The 21396-nt window shown below is 46.1% G+C and overlaps 1 protein-coding gene across 8 annotated transcripts in view; it reads left to right on the forward strand.

The window, feature by feature from the left end:
* Window positions 1–21396, forward strand: part of Armh1 (armadillo like helical domain containing 1) — a 51318-nt gene that overhangs the window by 227 nt on the left and 29695 nt on the right. The window contains exons 2-4 of one of the 8 annotated variants that reach the window (XM_040756854.1): window positions 28–142; window positions 18147–18267; window positions 20113–20340. In XM_040756854.1, coding sequence (XP_040612788.1) covers window positions 20135–20340 — 206 coding nt within the window. In that variant the 5' untranslated portion in view covers window positions 28–142; window positions 18147–18267; window positions 20113–20134. Of the gene's footprint in view, window positions 1–3; window positions 143–18146; window positions 18272–20112; window positions 20341–21396 lie in introns of those variants that run through there. The other 7 variants (XM_040756860.1, XM_040756856.1, XM_040756858.1 and 4 more) reach the window with 7 other exon arrangements.

Below are 21396 nucleotides of genomic sequence, written 5' to 3' on the forward strand. Positions count from 1 at the left end.
TCTAACTATGTCTACCCCCATCACCAGCCGCAGTTCACAGGTTGGAGGCAGAAAAACGAACAAAACAGCGTAAGGAGGCGCGTGCCGACCGGCTCTCCCACTCGTGGGAGACTGGTTTCCCGGCTGGGAAGGGGGTCTTCAGGTAATGACTTAAGGAATGCCCTTTCCAACTGGCTTAGACGGGTACAGCTTTCTTGCACTTAATAAAATTTTACTGAACAGCTGTACGTGCCAGAGACTGGACAACATACAAATCTTTGGGTGCTAGTGAGTGCCAGCCTTTGGTTCAGCGGTTCTCAGTCTGTGGGTCGCGACCCCTCCTATCAGATATTTGTACTATGATTCATAACAGAAGCAAATTTGCCGTTATGAAGTAACAAGGAAATAATTTTATGATTAGAGGTCACCACAACATTAGGAACTGTATTAAAGGGTCTCAGCATTAGGACGGTTGGGAACTTATGATCTTAATGCGAGAGAGGAAGGAACCGTGCTTGAACAACTTTTAATCCGATGGGAAGGACAAATACTTCAGAAGAGTAAGGACTGGGGGAGCTCAGTCCCGGAGAGAAGTAGCATTTATGGCAACAGGGTAGTTGTGGAGCTGGGTCGTGAAAGACCTGTGAAGAAAAGGAAGGTAAGAACTCAAGGAGGAAAAGTTGAAAAGGGTAACCGTGAGAGGTTGAGTACAAGAAAGGACATGAAGCATCTTCTGGCCAGAGGGAGACTGATGCAAAAGAAACACTAGAGGGACAGGTGCAGGCCCAGGGCAGCATCTGATGCTTGGGCTCATCTTGGAAAGAGCAGATAGACGATGCCAGTGGTGATATATTCTCCAATGTTTCTTACACCTTTGAGCACAAGGGCTTAGATTTACCATGAAGTTTTAGTACAATGCGGAGCCTGAATTGGGGATTGTGGGAAGGAGGGAGGCCAGTTGGATTGTTTGAGTGACGGGGAACACTTTTGGTATGTAACCCAGGGGACGGAAGCCAAGGAGGGAAGTGCTGAGAGCTGGTGATTAATAAGGTAAATAAACTCAGAGATGACCCTGGATTCACAAACAAGGAAGTTGCTAGTGACCTTTGCCAGTGCTGCTTCAGGAAGCAAAGATTCAGAGGCTTGAGAGGTGGGTGGGAGGCAGAAGCAAGATGGTATAGCCCTGTAATGCCAGGCTAGCTGCAGCTACATGGGACTTGGCTAAAAGAAACGGGAAGGAAATACTTTCGAGGCATTTTGACACTTATTGGCAGCCTCTAAGGCTATGTGCCCCCTAAGTGGAAAATCTCACTTTTAAATGCTTAACTGGGGAGATGGCTCAACCAGTAAAGTGTTTTCTGGCTGAGCATGAGGAACCAGCTTGGATGCCCAGGACCCAGGTAAAAGCTGCACAGTAATAACAAATTAATATTTTAAAAAGTAAGCCAAGTAGTGGTGTGCACCCCTTTAATCCCAGCACTTGGGAAGTAGAGGCAGGCGGATCTCTATGAGTTCAAGGCCAGCCTGGTCTACAAAGTGAGTTCCAGGACAGGCTCCAAAGCTACACAAAGAAACCCTATCTCAAATGACCAAACAAACAAACAAAAAAAGAATAAAAAGAATCTTCGTGAGTTGGAAGCCAGCCTGGTCTGCAGAGTGAGCTCTAGGACAACCGCGGCTACACAGAGAAACCCTGTCTCAAAACAAACGCAAAAGAATAAAGTAGTGGAGAAAGATAAAGACACCCAGTGTGGTGGAATCCAGATATAGAAGTCTCAGCTACTTCTCCAGCACTCACATGCCCCTGAGTTCCCTGCCATGCTGGTAATGAACTAAGCCTCTGAACTGTGAGCTAGCCCCAATTAAATGCTTACTTTATAAGACTTGCTGTAGTCATGGCCTCCTTGCAGCAACAGAACATTGAGTAAGACAGAAGTTGGTTCCATGGAGCAATATTGATATTGCTGTAACAGGCCTGACCATGTGCTTGTGGTTAGAATACGGAATTTGGGAGTTTGGATTAGGAAAACACTTGAAGGAAAGCAGGAAATCAGGGCTTAGTGGAAGACAATGGTGCTGAGAGCAATGGCCCAGCTTAAGAGGTTTTAGAAGAGAATATTACTATGTGGTCTACAGACAGTTCTTGTGATATTTTGGCAAATAATGTAACTGCTTTCTGCCCTTGTCAAAAAAATATGCTTGACACTAATGTAACAGGCTTTCTTTGGGGCCACCAACCAGCCCCCAAAAAGACACAGAGACTTAATATTAGTTATGAATGGTCAGCCTTAGCTTATGCTTGTCCCCCTAGCTCTTGTAACTTAATTTAACCTGTTTCTCTTCATCTCCGTTTTGCCTCTTGTTTTTTTTAGCTTTCTTTTATTCTGTGTGCCCTACTCTGAGTCTGGCTGGCTGGTGGCTGCCTGGCTGGCTCCTAGAGGCTCCCTTTCTTTCTCCCATTTAGTCTCTCTGCCAGGCAGCCCTGCCTATCCCTATACTACCCAGATATTGGCCATTCAGCTTTTTATTAAACCAGTCAAATATGCCTTAGGCAGGCAAAGCAACATATCTTTACATCATTAACAAATGCAGCATAAACAAATGTAGCACAACTTTACATAGTTAAAGCAATATTCCACAATATAAACAAGTGTAACACATCTTTGCCTTGTTAAACAGATATTCCGCAACAGGTCAAACTGAGGAGTTTTATATTAATGGCATTGGCAGAGGAGATTTTGATGAAGCCTAGTATTGACTGTGTCATGTGGTTATTAGAGGTCACTTGTGTAGATCTACAATGAAAAGGAGCAAGCCGAGTAAGGAAAAATACAAAATGTACAATTTGAGGAGGAAATGAGCACCCAGGAAGTATAATGGAGCCAAATCCAGTACTCAACAAAATAAAAAGATTAAAGAAAAACCTGATGCTAAGTAGAATAAAGGGAGTAGTGACTTCAGGGCAAGACTCTGCCCAGCTAAGCTTCCAACTTACAAAAAGGAATTAAAGAAAAGTGTAAACAATGAAGGCAACCATCAAAAACAGAAAGCTGATGAAAATGTATTTGAACAAGGGGACCAAGTTCCAGCCACAGCAAGCAGTAGAACTTGTCAGGTTCAGCCACAAGGTTCAGGCTTTAGAGTTCAGGATACAAGAATGGGGTTGTGGAATCTCTGTCCTTGACTAAGGAAAGCATCAAGGTCAGGCATGTGTCAGTATAACCTCTGCGTGGAGGTCCAGAAAGGCTATTGCATGAAGATGTGAAGGTGAAGCCTGGATTTTGTTGGAGACCCCAAGATGTTGGAGAAGTCATAGTTGTGGAGTACCTGCTGAGAAAAGCTGCTAACAGAGTGTGGAACCAGCCCGAGAGAGAGAAGTGTGTGGCAGTCAACAAAGCTGCAAGGAGTTGGAGATCTGAAGATGTGGAGATGCAGAACTTGGAGTTTTCCCAGCTGATTTTCAGTCTTTTTTTGGTCCAGTATTTCATCACTATGTTCCCTTTCCTCCTCCCTTTTGGAATGGCAGTTCTGTGCAATTGTGTGTTGGAAGTATGCAATCTGCTTTTTTATTTTGGTTTTACAGGGGTTACATACAGTTAAGAGATTTCCTTGAGTCTTAGGAGAGATTTTCAATGTTGGGCTTTTGAACAGTTTTAGACTGTTATAGACCATGGGGACTTCTGAAGTTGGACTGAATGCATATGCATTATGATGTGACTACAAGTCTATGGAGACCAGGGAGTCAAATGTTGTGGTTTGCATGAGAATGGCTCCCATTGGCTCCTAGATTTGAGTGTTTGGTCACTAGGGAGTGACACTGTTTGAAAGGATTAGGAGCTGTGGCCGTGTTGGAGGAAATGTGTCACTGAGGGATGGGCTTTGAGGTTTCAGAAGCCCATGACAAACTGCAGTGGTTTGAAGGAAAATGCCCCCTAAAAGGAATGGCGCCATCAGTAGGTGTGGTCTTTTGGAGTAGGTGTGGTATTGTTGGAGAAAATGTGTCATTGTGGAGGCAGGCTTTGCAGTTTCTTATATATACTCAAGCCTTGTCTAGTGTATCAGACCACTTCCTGTAACCTGTGAGACAAGATGTAGAACTCTCAGCTCCTTCTCCACGTCTGCCTGCATGCTGCCTTGCTTCCCACCATGCTCATAATGGACTAAACCTCTGAAACGATAAGCAAGCCCCAGTTATAAAGCTTTTCTTTATAATACTTGCCATAGCCATGTGTCTCTTCACAGCAGTAAAACATTAAGACACCCAGCATTGACCTCTGACTTCCCTGTGCCTGTTTACAGGCTGTGGTCCAGCTAGTGCAACAATGGCTGTCTCACAATGGAAAGCCCAAGAGTCCAGTAGTTGTTCAGTCCATAGGGCTGGAAGTCTCAGGTGGTCTTCAGTAAATGCCAGCATCCCAAAGAATTAGGTGCTAATATCAATGAATGAAGAGTGAGGGCCAGCAGACAAAGCGAGTCTTCATTCTTCTATGTCCTTTATATCAGCCGCCATCAGAAAGTGTGGTCCAGACTTAAATGTGGGTCTTCCCACCTCAGTCAATTCAGTCAGGGAAAAATCCCTCAAAGGGGTACCCCACTGCTAGGGTTTTAGTTAATTCCAGATACAGTTGCCAACCAGTGACAGCTATCACAAGTGGCATAGTCTCTCTGTGATACAGGGAGCTATTAGCCAGTGAGAGTCAGGATTAGAGATCACGTTTGAGGTTGGAAAGAATAGATAGCAACAGTGAAGGATAGGACACCCAAGGAAATCCAGAGACTTCTGCTGCCATGTTCCTGTTGTAATCTGAGAGCAGTAACCACAGGACCAGACTGAAGAGCAGTACATTGTTTTCCCCGCACCAATATTCAGTACATAATGGCAGGTACAGAGAGGTTAGGAGTGTCACTCTAGGTCTTAGTTGTATCAGGTAGATGGAGTGAGAAGACAAAGGCAGGAACTTGAGGATTCTGGCAAAGGGATGATTGAAGTGATTAAGACCTAAGGTGGATAGGAGAGAGAGAAAGTATCATGGACTAAATGTTCCAATGAAGTAAAAAAGAAAGAAAAACCCACATCTTGTAAATAGATGAACAAAAGAGTAATGAGGTTTGGCCGGGCGGTGGTGGCACATGCCTTTAACCCCAGCACTCGGGAGGCAGAGGCAGGTGGATCTCTGTGAGTTCGAGGCCGGGCTGGACCGACAGCCTCCAAAACACTACAGAGAAACCCTGTCTCATAAAGCCAAAAAAAATGAGGTTTAAGAAGTTTTGGATAATGACAAGGTCTAAGGTGTGGCCAATATGGAGCCCAGGAGACAGTCAGAATGCTAAATTGGTCAGTGGTGGACCTTGAGAGGGCATGGGTGGGAGGAGGATGCCTGTGAGTGAAATATTAATCCTTTTTGTTTGCTACCATGCCCAACTTAATCATTTTCTTAAGTTACATCTAGTCGAAATTGTAACACATACCTTCAAATCCCAACACTCCAGAGATGGAGGCAGATGGATCTCTGTAAGTTCGAGACCAGTCTGGTCTACATGGTGAGTCCCAGGCCAGCTAAGACTATATAGTGAGACCCTATCTCAAAACAACCAACAAAATAAACTAGACTTGTTTATGTGCATATGTCACAGCATGCATGTGGGATTCAAAGGACAACTGGCAGGACTCACTGCTTCCCTTGCACTTTGTGGGTCCTGGGGATCAAACTCAAGTCACTAGACTTGTCAGCAAGGCCCTTTACCCACTGAGCCATCTCATAGGCCCTTAGATGTTTATCTTTGATGAATAAAACAGGTCTTTTGGTGTCTCCAGATACCAGAATGAGGGGCAAAGGTACATACAGGTGAGTGGCCTGACCCTTAAAGTCTCAGGAGTCTTTAAATAAGGATGTAGGATAAGAAACTTGGTTGGGCTTTGGTTAGGAGACCCCAGTTCCACCTCTCAATCCTTGGGACAAGAGGGTATTAGAGGCCACCACCAATGAAGGCTTTGCAGCAGCAGAGCCCAGGACACAGCTTTGGAGCTGGGCAGAGGGACTCTGAGGAAGCTGGGAATGGAGGAAGAATTGTCAAGGGCAGCATGAGGAGACCAGGAAGAGGAAGAAAGATAGGAAATGAAAAATAGGAAGCATGGAGCCTTGGGGGGAAGAGCATATCTGTAAAGCCTTCGGAGGGGTGAGGAGGGGGGAGAGTGTGTCTGTGGAGACTTGAGAAGGGTTAGGAGTGGGGAGAGTGTGTTTGTGAAGACTTGAGAAGGGTTAGGAGTGGGGAGAGTGTGTTTGTGAAGACTTGGGAGGGGTGAGGAGGAGGAGAGTGTGTGTCTGTGAAGACTTGGGAGGGGTAAGGAGGAGGAGAGTGTGTCTGTGAAGCCTTGGGAGGGGTGAGGAGGAGGAGAGTGTGTCTGTGAAGCCTTGGGAGGGGGGAGGGGAAGAGTGTGACACGATCTGAGTTGTGTTTTGCAGGAAAACTCAGGAGTAGGTCTGGGGAATAGAACTAAGGGAAGAGTGAGTCGGGAAGAAAAGTGGGGTTTCGAGTGGAGAATGGGGTTACAGAAGGAGATATAGGGAAAGAGGTGTGTGGGGAAATAGAGGGAGAGAACAGAGGAGGAGCAAGAAGAATCAGTTCGAGGTGTTGGTAGCAGGAAGGGTCTGTATAGAGGGCATTAGCAGGAGCAGAAGGGGATCTATAAGGAAGTGCAGGTTGGGATGTATGTGTTCCTGGAGTGGATTAAAGGCAAAGACCACTGCTCTTGCCTGGTACAAGTGTGGAATGCTCTACATCGACGGTGCTTGTGTACGCATGTACACGGTTAGCCTACAAGGTCATAGTAGAACTGAAATTTTCTTTTTTGATGTTTTTGTTTTTACCTTTTGAGAAAGTGTTTCTTCCTGTAACTCTGGCTATCCTGGAACTTGCTGTGTTGTCCAGGCTAGCCTCAAGCTTGTAATGACCCTCTCTTCTCAACCTTCTGAAGGCTGGGCTATAGGCATGAGCACTACACCTGGCATAGAGCTGAAAACTCTTAGCACATGATGAAAACATAACTTAATGAGAGGTATGGAAGCATGGTAATGAGCGCCTTTAATCCCAGGATTGAGGAGACAGAGCAGGTGGATCTTTGTGAGTTCAAGGCCAGCCTGGTTTACAAACCAAGTTCTAGGACAGTGATGACTACACAGAGAAACCCTGTCTCGAAAAAAGAAAGAAACAAAAAGAATGACCTAGATTAGGTAGTTTCTGGCTATGCTGAGAGGGACTCTCTAGATTAAGTTAATTAAAGTGAGGAGCCCCACCCTAACTGCGTGCAGTGCCCAGCTGACATCAGTGTGTGCTTCTGCACTGAGAGTGCTGTCTCGGGCTCTCTCTGTGGCTTCCTCATGGTGATGGACTGTACCCACAGACTGTGAGCCAGAATAAACCCTCCCTTCCTTAAATTGCTTCTGTTGGGTATGTTGTCATGGTAACAAGACAAGCAACTGACACAGCCCCCAAGTAAACTCACAGGAATGTACTGTTTAGCTGAAGCCTTGGCAGGCTGCTTTGAAGCTTTGAAAACACAGGGCAGAAGGTGTAGCTCAGTGGCAGAGTGCTCGTCGAGGGTGTGCAAGGTCCAGAGTTCAATCCCTGGCACGACTTAATGAGAAAGTGAGAACCAGGATCGCAGTTCACACCTATAATCCTAACACTGGGATTTCCATGAGTTCAAGTCCACAGCCCTACAAGACGTGTTATCTGCAGATCTGTTAGAGGCAGACCAGCATGGACACCTTTCTGGTTCCTGCTGGGGAAGAACTTCAAGTGGGTCTCTCAGGAGGGATTCCAGAAGGCTCTGAGTCATAGGGGGTGGCAGCTCCATGGTCTTCCTGTCCCCAAGACAGGGTTAGAGGTGAACGTGGAGAGTAACAGTGGTGATCCCAACCTGTGCCGGCCTACGCGCGCGCGTAGTGAGTGTGTGTGCACATTTTGAACTAGAAAGTTTAAGAAGTTCATGAGCATGACCCCAGAGGGTGAGGCATGAAGATCACAAGTCTCACAACTTTTAAAATTATCATTACTGTGTGTGATGAATTATGTGTAGGCACATTTATGTTATGGTACATGTGTGGGGATGATGGGACGATTTTGTGGAGTTGGTTCTCTGCCTCTGCATTCCTGTTGGCTCTGGGGCTTGAACTTAGGTCTCCAGGCTTATGCCGCAAGCACTAATCCATCTTACCAGCCCTCAAGAGTAAGTTTTAATGGAGACGGTTATAGAGGGCTGGGAGAGGCTCACTGGGGAAGACAGCTGGCTGTACAAGATTGAGGACTTGAGTTTGAATCTTAAGAACCCATAAGAAGCTGGAGTGGCCACACATGTCTATAATCCTCTACTCTGGAGGTAGAGACAGAAGGATCAAACATTCCAAATCATCAGGGCTGGAGAGATGGCTCAGGGGTAAAGTGCACTGACTGCTCTTCCAGAGGACCTGGGTTCAGTTCTCAGCACCAACATGGCAGCTCACAACTATCTATAACTCCAGTTTCAGGGGACCTGACATCCATGGCAAAACACCAATGTACATAAAATAGAAATAAATAAAAGTTTAAAGTTCCAAATCATCATGCTGGAGAGGTGGTTCAGAAGATAATGTGCTGACTGTGCAAGTAGGTTTAAGAGCTGGAGTTCAGATCCCCTGACCACATAAATTGGGCAGACATGGCAAGCACTTGTAGCCTGAGCACTTGGAGGCAGAGACGGGATCCCTGGGACAGCCTGGCCAGGTCTGCTAACCAGGATTGGCAAGCTCTCAGCTCATCGGGAAACCCTGTTTTAATAAGTAAAGTGGGGAGCCATAAAAAAGACACTTAGTGTCAGAACACGTACCTATCACATACAAACAAACACGCATACACATACCACAGATATACAGATGCAAAGAAAATTCATGGTCATCCTCCCCCCATATAAGGAGTCTGAGGCAAGCCTGGGCTATTGTGAGGCCCTTTCTTTAAAAAGAAAAAGGAAAAAAACTTTAAGAAGAACTGAAGTTGTGTATAGAAAGTAACAGTGAGTGCTGGGCGTGGTGGCACACGTCTGTAACCCCAGCACAAAGGCAGGAACTCACAGACCCCTAAGTTCCAGGCCAACCTCATCTACATAGTGAATTCAGTATAGTCAGGGCAATGTAAAGGGACACTGATTCAAACAAAGTAATAAAGAACAGTAAGCTAAGTGTGTTGGGCAAGTAACAAAATATTTTGTAACAAAATTCCTGGGAGAAGCAACTTAACTAGAGGTTTATTGTGGCTTTTAGCATCAGAGGCTCCAGCTGATAGACCTCTTAGTTCTTGGGCCCATGGCAGGCAGAATAACAGGATGAGGGGAATGTGACAGCAGAAGCTGCTCACCCCAAGGAATGAAAGAGAGAAGCTGCAGCCTGGTGTCCCAGCATCCCCTTCAACACGAGGCACCAGTGATTAACCTCTTCCTACCAGGCCCGTCTCCCAGAGGGTTCCACCATCTCCCAGGGCTCTATGCCTGCCCACCAGGCCTATATGACTGTGGCGATATATTGTTTATGTTCTAATAAAGCTTGCCTGGGGAGTCAGAATGCAAAGCCCGCCATAGCCATAGAAGCAGTGCAGTCGTGGCACACACCTTTAATTTTGGTTGTGAGCCTAGCCTTTAACGGCTGGCCGTCTTTCCAGCCCAGCACAATCCCAGGAGTCAGGAGACAGAGGCAGATGGATCTCTGTGAGTTAAAGACCCCCAGGGGCTACATGAGAGTAAATCAGTCTAAAAGAAAAACAGAGCTCACACGTTTAACCCCAGCACTAGAGAGGTATATAAGATAAGGGCAGGGCATTCAGTATTCAGTCTTAGGCAATTAGTCTCCAGTCACACTGAAGACAGGATTCCCTCCCCCAGCCTTGGTAGAGGTGAGAACTCAATAGTGGTCGGCTGCTTTGCTTTTCTGATCTTCAACTTAACCCAAATATCTGTCTCTGGGTTTTTATTATTCATGTTACATAAGCTATAACATCTTTTCATTTTTGTTTTGTTCTTTGCTTTAAAGTGAATTTATTATTGAAGAAAGAAAATGTTTATACATGTAATAACAGCCCAGAATGTGGTACTTATAAAATCTGCACACAGACCCAGCATGATAACACAGCCTGGTCTACATAGCAAGTTCTGGGACAGCCAGAGCTACATAGACCCTGTTTCAAAAACAAACAAACAAATAAATAATAAAATCTGCATAACATATGGTAATATCTTAGGTCTTCATCCCACACTTCTTACATCTTCACACAAAACAACCTCAGATCCTACAGGCTCCATTAGGAAGTGCCCTATACAAGTGCATCATTATTTTTAATCTTTTATAATTTTTATGGCTATGGTATCAAGCCCAGGGCCTCACATATACTAAAGCAGATACTATGCCATTGACCTACATTTCCAGCCTTTTAGCTACTTACTTTGTGTATATAAGTGTGGTGTCTGCATGTGTGCAAGTGTCTTACCTGCGTGACTGGTGCCTGCAGAAGTCAGAAGAGTTCATCCGTCTCCTGGAACTGGAGTTAGGGGTGGTTGTAAACCACCATGCGGGTGCTGGAAACTGAACCCAGATACTCTGAAAAGTGATTTTAGCTGTGGAACCATCTCTCCAGCCCTTAGCACATTGTCACTGTACCTTTCAATGTTCAGATATGCAATGACTAGTGTGTTATGTTACCTACAACTAGTGTGGTAGCATGCTGTATAGACTTGTAGCCTAGTAGAATCAGGCCACACTATATAATTTAGGAATTTATGTTCATGTAATTGCATTCTGTGATGTTCACACAATGACATATTTCTGAACACATTTCTCAAAGTATATTTCCATCTTGGAGTGGCATACAATGTGGTCATATATTATTTATGATTTATTAAAGCTTGCCTAAGGATTCAGAAAGCAAAGTCAACCTTGAGCTATAGAGATCAGGCAGTGGTGGCACACACCTTTAATCCCAGGACTCAGGATTAAGAGGTAGGCAGATCTCTGTTAATTCAAGGCCACCCAGGGATTCATGAGATTGAATCAGTGTGAAAGAGTAGCAGAGGTTATCCCCTTAATCCCAGGACTCATGAGAGGTAGTTAGGACAGGAACAGGGTCTCAGAGCTGGCATTCATTCTCCAGCCACATTGAGGATAGGAAATCTCAGGATTTCCCAGACACGTTGAGGAGAGCATAGCAGTCTGGGATTTCAGACTGAGATTTTGTGCAGCCAGGATCACCTTTCAGCCTGAGGTAGAGGTAAGGGCTAGTGGCCGGCTGCTTTGCTTCTCTGATCTTCAGCTTGAAGCTTGAACCCCAATATCAGTCTCTGGGACTTTTATTTTTGCAACACAATGTCTTAAGACCACTACTGCTCTGATGAAACACCATGACCAAAAGCAACTTGGGGAGGAAAGGGTTAATTTCACTCACAGTTCCAGGTAACAGTTTATCATTAAAAGCAGTGAGGGCAGGACAAGAACCTGGAGGCAAGGCTAATGCAGAAACCATGAAAGGATGCTTCTTACTGGCTTGCTCTGAGTGGATTGCTCAGCCTGCTTTCTTATGGTACCCAGGACCATCGGTCCAGGGATGGCCCCACCCACGATGGACTGGGCCCTCCCTCATCAATCACTGAGAAAATGTTCTACAGCTGGATCTTAGGGAGATGTTTTCTCAACTGAGACTCCCTCCTTTCAGATAACTCTAAATTGTGTCACATTGACATAAAACTAGTCAGCGCACATGACTTATCTATCTCTGCATAAAGGCTGAGAGTGAGGAATCGAGCCAAGACTCCAAGGGGAAGGCTTTGTTTCATTCTGCCCTGTGAAACCCCAGGAATGGAAGCCGGTAACCCCCTTGTCTGTGAGGGGAGCGGGGGAGTGTGAGCCAGGCTGATAACGATGTCTTGGAGGTTTCTGGCTTTTTAAGATGTGCTTTCTGAAAAAAAAAAAAAAAAGATGTGCATTCTGAATTTAGGGGAGGGAGTTGACCAGGGGAGATCTCTGGGAAATTTTATCTAGAAACAAGGCATAGTGAACTCTTTTGTTGTTGTTGTTTGTCTATTTGGCTTTATTTGTTTTATTTTGTTGTTGTTGTTGTTTTGAGATAGGATCTTGCTATGTTGTCGTGGATGGCCTAGTACTTGCTACATAGCCCAGAGTAGCCTTGAATTTATGGTGGTCCCCCTGCCTCAGTCTCCCAGGTGTTGGGTTACAGGCCTGTCTCCTCCTAGTTGTTGATAGTTGGTAGCTTCCTTTTGAGTGTTGCTAAGGACCTCTGACTTAGCATGGGAGCTGGATTCTGAAATTTTGTGATTTCAATTCCCTTGCTTAAAGGACCTTTTGGTCACTGTAGAAATGGTTTGTGGATAAGATATCACTTATTCACATCACCTCTGATGATGGAGGGGAGATCAGAGAGTCCGTTCTGGAAAGACGTCAAAGCATGCTGGTCCTTCTTGAGAAGACTTTGCCGAGGTTGGAAGGTCACAAACAATTTGGACGAAGGTTTCTAATCTGGATTTTAATTTCATGTACTATGATTTCTCACATCATTTTCTCTCCAAGGTAAAATAATGACAGTTGTAATTGGCTGCCACTTACTGAGAGACTCCAATGAGCATGATGGCGTCGGACACTTTTCTCTGGCATTCCATGCGAGCTCCAGTTGGGATCAAGCTGGTGAAACTGACTTTTATTGCCCACTGCATGCCATGATCGGCTGCCTATAAATTAAATCCTCTTTTCCAAAAGCCATTTTCCATTAGTGCTAATTTGTTTGCTTCTCATTTCTACTGATCATTAGAGCCCCTGCTTGTGAGCACCAAATTGGAAATGATTTCTTTGACATTTCAAAAAAATTTTCTCCCCTTCTTGGACGCCATTTGGCTGCAACTAAAGAACATTATGATTTTCAGAAGAACAGCTCTCTCCAATTACAACTTAACTGACCGTTCATGGCACCAAATCCCTGTCCTTAGTGTCCAAAGATGACACCACGGCTGACACTGCCATCCCTGTCATTGCTGTAAAATGCCTCATAGACCTCGCGCTGGCCTCCTTGGATGGCGCTTCCGCCACTCTGCACATGGCAGCGGTTTTATGTACCTACATATCATGGACACTCAGATATAACTATCACAACAAGGGTTGGCTGGCTTCTCATCAGCCGGCAGGCGTTTATTGAACATCTATGCTATGCCACCCTACCTGGGACACGGACGGGGAAAGCAACACCTGCCCTTGAGCTCAGCCTCCAGGGAGAGGGGTTCATTTTTGACAGCTCAGGGAGAGAGAAAGGCGATGGGAGAAGAGACAAAGTCAAGAGCCCTGAAGAGGCCCAGGGCTTTTGCCAAAGGACAAAAAGGAAGCTGGCCATTGCTGGTGGCAGGACAGCCTTGAGCATGGAGGGGCCTGGGAGATTGGGAACTGGAGGTCTAATCCTATGAACACAACTGGTAATAAGGTTAGCAAGGGACCTTTTTAAAATGTATTTTTTATTATTATTGTGTATAGTGTATGTGATGTGTTCAGGGTCATCCTTGTCTACATAGTAAGTTGAGGCCAACCTGGGCCACATGGAGTATATCTCAGTGGTATGGTGTTTGCCTGCCTCGTAAGTGGCCCCCGTTCACCACTGCAAAGATGGCCCTGCACTCCCTCTGAGCCTGCTTGGTTCCTCCCTTTCTCTTATCCTCCAGTCCTGTTGTTTCTTCCTGAGAAGCAGTTCTGTTCCTCTCTTCCCCTTGGTGCCCTGTGTATGGCTTTGGAGCTGGCACCCACTCCAGTCCTGCCTTTTCAAGCATCTTTTTATTGGTTCCTTGTTTTTTAAGGTTTTTTTAATGTGTGTGAGAGTTTTGCCTGCATGTACATCTGTGCACACGAGCATCTGGTGCCTGTGGAGACCAGAAGAGGATAGCCCATCCACTGGCACTGGAGTTACAGAAGATTGTGAGCCGCCAGATCTTCAAGAGCAGTCTGGGTTTTTAACTGCTGAACTGTGTCTCCTGCCCATCTTTTTTTAAAAAGTGTCTTGTTTGTGTGAATGTATGCTGTGTGTGCACATGCCTGTGGGGGCTAGAGAAGAGGGTGTCAGATCCTAGAAATGGAGTTACAAGCAGTTGTAAGCTGCCCGACCTGGGTGCTGGGAACTGCACTCAGGTCCTCTGGAAGACCAGCAAGCACTTTAAACCACTGAACCATCTCCCCATTCCCATTTCCAGGCATTGTAGGCAATAATCAAGAAATTTCCAAAGCAAAGTCATGCCAGTCATGGTGGCACGTGCCTTTGGTCGAGCTCTTAAGAGAATCTTTGTGCCTCTGCTTACTCACTCTGAGCCAATGGAATGTTTTATTCCCTCTGCCTAGAACAACTTTCCCTGTGTCTCCCCTGGCTAGCCACAGGCTTTCCAAACAGCCAGCCCCCACACCAAAGCAAGTGTCCTGTGCTCGCCCTATTAGATCACACTATTAAAACTACAGTGATTTCTTTATAAGGCTCTCTGTAGGGGCTGGAGAGATGCTCAGAGGTTAAGAGCACTGACAGCTCTTGCAGAGGCCGTGTGCTCAGTTCTCAACACCCACATCGTGGCTCACGGCTACCTGTGACTCCAGTTCCAGAGAATCTGATGTCCTCTTCTGGCTCTGGGGAGGCACCAGGCACAGGTGTGATCTATATGCAGATGAACATCCATATACATACAGTAAAAATAAATAAATCTTTAAAGCAGAAAGGGTAAGGAGGGCTCAGTAGGTAGAGACTCTTCACCAAGCTATGAGCAAGTTCCATTCTGGGACCCATACGGTGGGAGGAGAGGGACCTATTTCTACAAGTTGTACTGTGACCTCCGCACATACACTGTGACATGTGCACATATGAGCACGCACAAATAAATAAATGCAGTTCTAAGGGTTTTTTTAATACAGTAAAATAAAAGGCTCCGTGCCGACCCCAAACCTGTGCCCACCAAGAACAAGCTCTGTGCCTGTGTCTCCAGTGCTGGTTATTCAAACAGAGCTCGTGCATGTTCAGGTTTGTGCTCCGCTGTGGAGCTCCATCCTCAGCCACAGTTTCAGAAAAGGCACAGGCAGGAATCAGAACGACACCAGACTTACCAGCAGAAGCAAAGGGGAGGCTTGATCTGAGTGCCAATCAAACCTTGCCTTGTTTGTTACACACAGCCTGTCCAGTAGGGGTTAGTCTATGACAGAAGAGGGGCTAGCTGATTTTACACGATACACCTACAGACGCCACTAACAGAACACGCCCCAATAAAACAAGGGAATGAATCAAGAAACAAGGAATGCCATGCAACGGCGAAGAGCGGCGAAAGGAAACCCCAAGGCAGCGTTTGTTTACCGAGCCCCACCGGAAGGAGAAAGAGGTCTGTGGACACAGGTCTCCGGGGAAAAGAAGAGACTAGTCAGATGTGGGTTGAACATCTAGAAAAAAATGCTGCTGCATATGGAACATTTGTGGGGTAAATCACTGCAGATAATTAGAACTAAATGATTGAAAAGAAATGGCCTTGATTGACTCTAGGTAAAAGCCAAGCCGTAAGGAAAGAAAATGTAATAGTATTTTATTGCTTGGCTGAAGAGTTTATTTACTTGGTCAATAATGTAAACACTATTGATTTAACTGTAAATTGTGGGAAATTATATTGTGAGGATGGGCAAGAGGAAAGGGAGGGTTGGAGTGCTTCAAGAGAAGTAATTCTTCAGCCACCAGAATAATAAATAACAAGTTTTATCCAAGGTTGATAAACCAAGTAATAATAGTGTATCAGTTTGCTGAGACTGCCATGACAAAGAACCACAAGCTGGATGACTTAAACACAGGAATGGAGCCGGGCGGTGGTAGTGCACGCCTTTAATCCCAGCACTCGGGAGGCAGAGGCAGGCGGATCTCTGTGAGTTTGAGGCCAGGCTGGACCGACAGCCTCCAAAACAATACAGAGAAACCCTGTCTCGTAAAAACCAAAAACCAAAAAAACAAACAAACAAACAAAAAAACCACAGGAATGGAACTGGAGCCATGCAAGAGGAGCCAAGTTCCATTTCTAGCACCCCATCTAACTCTAACTCCAGTTCCAGAGTGTCCAGCGCCCTCTACTGGCTATGATGGGCAGGCAATGCATCACATGGCAGACACAACATACCCGTCCTTAAAAGAAAAAAGCAGCACTCCGGAGGCAGAGGCAGGAGGATCTTTGTGAGTTCGAGGCCAGCCTGATCTACAGAGCAAGTTCCAGGACAGCCTCCAAAACAACACAGAGAAACCCTACCTCGAAAAACCAAAAGAGAAAAAAAAGAAGAAAAAAGAAAAAAGCAGAACCATGTTCTCGCTGGGTGTGAGGGCTGTGCTGCAGGGCTGCTGGCTCCTGGGTCTGTCTGCGTCCATTGCAGACGGCCGTCTTTCCCTATAGCCTCTTTGTCTCCCCGTGTCCTAACATCTCCTAACGTTTGGGGTTTTTTGTTTTGTTTTTTGAGTTTGGGGGGGGGGAGGAGGGAGAGAGAGGGGGAGAGAGAAGGAGAGGGAGGGAGAGAGAGAGAGAGAGAGTTCTGTAACACTCTGGCTGTCTTGGAACTTGCTTTGTAGACCTCGAAGTCACAAAGATCTGCCTCCTGTGTGCTGGGATTAAAGATATGTGCCACTACTGTCTGGCCATTCTTTTGTTTTTTGAGACAGGGACTTACTATATAGTCCTGACTGGTCTGAAACTCACTATGTAGACCAGGCTGGCCTTGAACTCACAGAGATCCGCCTGCCTCTGCCCCTCAGGGGTTTGGGATTGAAGATGTGTACCACCACACCCAGCCCTGATCTGTTCTTTTAAAAATTCTTGTAAAAAACAGTAATGACCTCACTCTATCCTAGTTGCTCTTTAAAAGACCCTGCCAAGGCCAGGGAAATAGCTCAGATGGTAAAGTGTTTGCAATCATGAAGACCTGAGTTCAATCCCTAGTGCCTACATTTAAAGAGGAGGAGGAAAAGGAGGAGGAGGAGGAAAAGCAGAGAGTCAGTCATGTTGTCATTCTTGTAATGACAGAGACGAATGATACTAGTCAGTCAGCAAGCCTCGTCTCTTTGGTGAGACCCAAGAGAGTGAGAGTTCCTGTCTCAAAGAAAACATAAACACAAGGTAGACCATATCTGAGGAGCGCTATCCGCAGCTAATCTCCTCTGCAGACATGTTGAGTAGTGACGTGCACGCAAGTATACACAGACCCTACCTCAAAGCACAGTCGTAGCCTAAGGTTGTGGGCATGTGGGATTTCAGCACATGAAACTGATGGAAACACAGGTCAGCCCACACAAGTTATATGTGCAATTGTTACTTGAAAATGTAGAAGTAAACACCAGAAGAGCTGGAAATGACTGCCTGTGGAGGAAGGCAGGGAAGAGGCTGAGGGCTAAGCATGGCCTTGAGCTCAGTCTGGTTCCACTCCTCCCCCAGGAGGCCCTCCAGGGCCCTGATGAGTCCACGTGCTCCTCTTGTCTCCCACAACACCTTGTAGGGAGCTACTCAGTAGGCCTTCCCTGCACACTCAGCGCTGAAGTTAGTTGTGCTGGGCACAAGAAGGCTGAGGCAAACCAAGGTCATGTTTGAGACCTGGCTAGACCAAATGTGAGTGAGACCTGGCTAGACCAAATGTGAGTGAGACCTGGCTAGACCAAATGTGAGTGAGACCTGGCTAGACCAAATGTGAGTGAGACCTGGCTAGACCAAATGTGAGTGAGACCTGGCTAGACCAAATGTGCGTGAGACCCTGAAGGAAGAAGACGCAAAGGGAGGAAAGGAGAACAGAAGGGAGAGTGAGCTCCAAGGACTCTGAGGGGGCATCACCAAGAGCATCATGCCTGGGCTTCTCTACCCCAGAATTGCTGGGAGCTTCTCTGATAGAACAGGTGATTCTGACCCTGTGAAGAATATTTTTGAGAAGGTTAATGCTATTGTCTCATCCCCTTCTCCCTGGGGTCTAAAATGACCACTGGCCCCGTCTTCTGAAGGCCAGTTTAACTGTTGAAGATGCTACAGCCTATGACAATGATTTTGTGCCTTTGACTGCAATAGAATTTGTTATAATTGATGGCAACCCATGAGGGTTTGATCTTTTTTTTGTGTTTAGATTGGTCCACCCTTGTTTTCCCCAGTTCCAAAGGCTGATTGGACCCTGTGGTGTCTTGCTGAAGCTTCGTGGACTCCCTTCCCAGGAGCACAGACCCCGTGTCCTCTGGGGAGTGGTGGAGGTTGGTATGTGTATACGTCTGTCTCAGCCTGCCCCCGATTATCACTCCCTAATAAAAGCCTGATAGCAGGGTCCCATCAATATCTCAAATACATGTGAGGAAACGTTAATTTAGAATCAATTTTAGGATGTTTCAGACTGTAAAGTCCTTTTAACTAGATCTCTGGCGAAGATGTAGCAGCACTTTATGGGACTGTAAATTTCATGTTGAACAGTCTTTGTGAAATACACATCTCCCCTACACACAAGCTGTTCCCTCCATATCAATCATGGCCGCTGCAAGTAATGTTTCACAAATATTCTGTAAATCACAGAAAACCCCATGATAATGTGAAATATGACTTTCACTTGTCTGTCAGACAAAAGAATCTCACATGCCTCTATCCCATCAGCACTAACATTTGTTATGGATAATAACACTTTCAATCACAACTATTTTGGGGAAACGGGTTTATTTTAAACCTTCCCTCCCCCCACTGAAAGTACTCTCCCAAGGACACAGGCTCCTACAGACCACAGCCCATTAATCCAGCTATGGAGTAAGTTGTTCTTTCCACTAACTTCACTTTGCGTTCTTTTAAAGAGTTAGAATAAACACCTCAAGCACAAGGCTAAGAAGGACTTTGCCTAAACTAATCAACAGAAAGGGGGCAGGGTCTCAAAAGACCCCAGTCTCCCATCCTGCATGAAGTGGGTTCTGAGAGACATTGAGGCTTTTAGCAAACACCTTCTCCCTACCACCCTGGATCTTGTGTTTTCTCTTTTCTGGCCTTCACGGAGATGCCAGGCGTGGCGTTATCTATAAAGCCTTCGCTGGGTGGTTGCTGAGGCAGGTGCATTCCTGGAACTCCACGGCCAGCCAGTCTAGCCAAGCTGGTGAATTCTAGGTTCAATAAAAATCCTTATCTCAAAAAACAAGGCGACAGGGCTTGGCGTGGTGGCGCACGCCTTTTATCTCAGCACTCAGGAGGCAGAGGCAGGCAGATGTCAGTGAGTTTGAGCCCAGCCTGGTCTATAGAGTGAGTTCAAAGTCAACCAAGCCTAAATAGTGAGAGTCTGTCTCAAAAACTAAGAAATAATAAAGAGAAGTTAAGGACAACACCCAGCTTCATTCTCGGACTTCACATGCATGTCCACACACGTGTGCACACCAACATACACATCTTACACACAGACAGAAGAAAAATGTTTAAATGAACTCCTGTAATCCAGCATTCAGGAGACTAAGGCAGGAGGTTTGTCGGGATTTCAAGACCAGCCTGGGCTGCATAGCAAGGCTATGTCTTAAAGGAAAAATAAAACAGCAGAGCACTGTGGTACAGTCCTAACTCCCGGGAAACAGAAGCAGACAGACCTTTTAGTTCAAGGCCAACCTGGTGTACGTTGTCACTGATGTTGAAACAGCCTTTTTCTCAGAGTCAGCCCATTCAAACTTTGAAATCCTCCTCCTGCCTCAGTATCTGGAAGTACTAGGACTGTAAGTTTGTGTCACTGCTGGGCCACCGTGATACCCTTCATTACAGCCTGGCTACACCCTGCCCGATCAAGTGGCAGGTGGCCATTCTGAGATTGATTTTTTTTCTAGTGTTGGGGATCAAACCCAGGACCTTGCACATGCTCAGCAAGTACTCCGCCTGTGAGCTACAGCCCCAGCCATCATCCATTCGCTTGTTTTGTTTGACACAGCACTAGGAAGGCAACTCAGAGGCCCCTGCAAGCACTACCAGTGGGCCACGCCCTCAGCCACCTAGCCTGACTTTTTGCACAAAGGCTCCCCTAGCTGGCAGCAGATCAGTAGATCACGTGGTTATAGACATTCCGGTACCCCATCTTCTGTTCCTTATAGTCACCCTTGGAACTGGCAGAACATGACTTCTATAAAAGAACAGGCGGCAATTAGCCGCCTCCTAAGTTTTTTGCAAGAGTGGGACAATGCCGGCAAAGGCCTGAGAACGCAGATTCTCACCAAGTTCATCGAAACCAACGAAGGCAAGACCGGCCCCGAGTTGGAACTGGAGTTTTCCCAGGGAGCCAGCTTGTTCCTCATACGATTGACCACCTGGCTTAGAATCATGTATCCTTTGCAGAACTGGTAGGAAGTGGGGAGTCATCCAAAGAAAAAATAGAGTTGGCAAAGTTTTCTCTTGGTTCCAATATTTTAGAACTGAAAAAAAGTGGTGATAAAAATATCCCCAAAGCCAAGAATTCTATTGACTTTCTGTCTTCCTAACTCTAAGTGTGTCCTTCCTTATTCTTACCTCTGTCTCCTGAGGCTTGGGGAAGCTAGTACTCTGTCTAGGTCAAATTTGTGTTTATTTTACACTTGATTCTTCCTTATAGACTTTGTTTTTGGTCTTACATCTTTTCCATTTTCTTTATCACTAATTTCTTTCTCATCTTTTAGTGTGTGTGTGTGTGTGTGTGTGTGTGTGTGTGTGCCTAGTGCCTCAGAGGTCAGAAGAGGGCATCCGATCATCTCTGGAACTGGTGACACGGATAGTTGTAAACTACCACCTGGGTCCTCCGGAAGAGCAGCCAGTGCTCTTAAGAGCTGAGCCATATTTCCAGCCCCACCCACCCCTGGGTGAGGGGCGGTCAGTGTCTTATGTAGCCCAGGACAGCCTCAAATATTGCGTTGCCAATATTTCTGATCCTTCTGCCTCCACCTCCCACGTGCTGGGACCACAGATGGGCATCACCATGCCTGGCACTAACTCTAAGAATCAGAATGAAATCCTAGCCTCAACCCTGAGCTCACCCAGCCCTTCCCCTTCATGATGAAACTAGCTGAAAGGTCATTGTGTCTCCTTGTCTCCCCTTCCGCTGCTTCCTCTGCCCACTGCTGTCTCACTTCTGCTCACCCAGCTCCGTCAGTGCTGGTCTCCCAAGGTCTCAAGTGGTTCTCCGGCTGCCAAGCTCAGTGGCCACATCCTCATTCCTTGTACATGACCTCTTGATGGCATCTGTCAGCCCTTCCCACTTCTCAAATCCATTCCCTTGAGCTCTGTGACTTGACTTTCGTGTTTTCTCTTTCCTTCTGGCTGACCCCTCTCTTCTTTGGCCTTCCTTCCCTTAAATCTTGGTGTTTCCTGAGCCTCTGTCCCCCTGTCTTTTCTATGCTCATTCCATT

The sequence above is a fragment of the Mesocricetus auratus genome, unplaced genomic scaffold, assembly GCF_017639785.1.
Source record: "Mesocricetus auratus isolate SY011 unplaced genomic scaffold, BCM_Maur_2.0 Super-Scaffold_100014, whole genome shotgun sequence".
NCBI classification, from domain to species: Eukaryota; Metazoa; Chordata; class Mammalia; order Rodentia; family Cricetidae; genus Mesocricetus; species Mesocricetus auratus.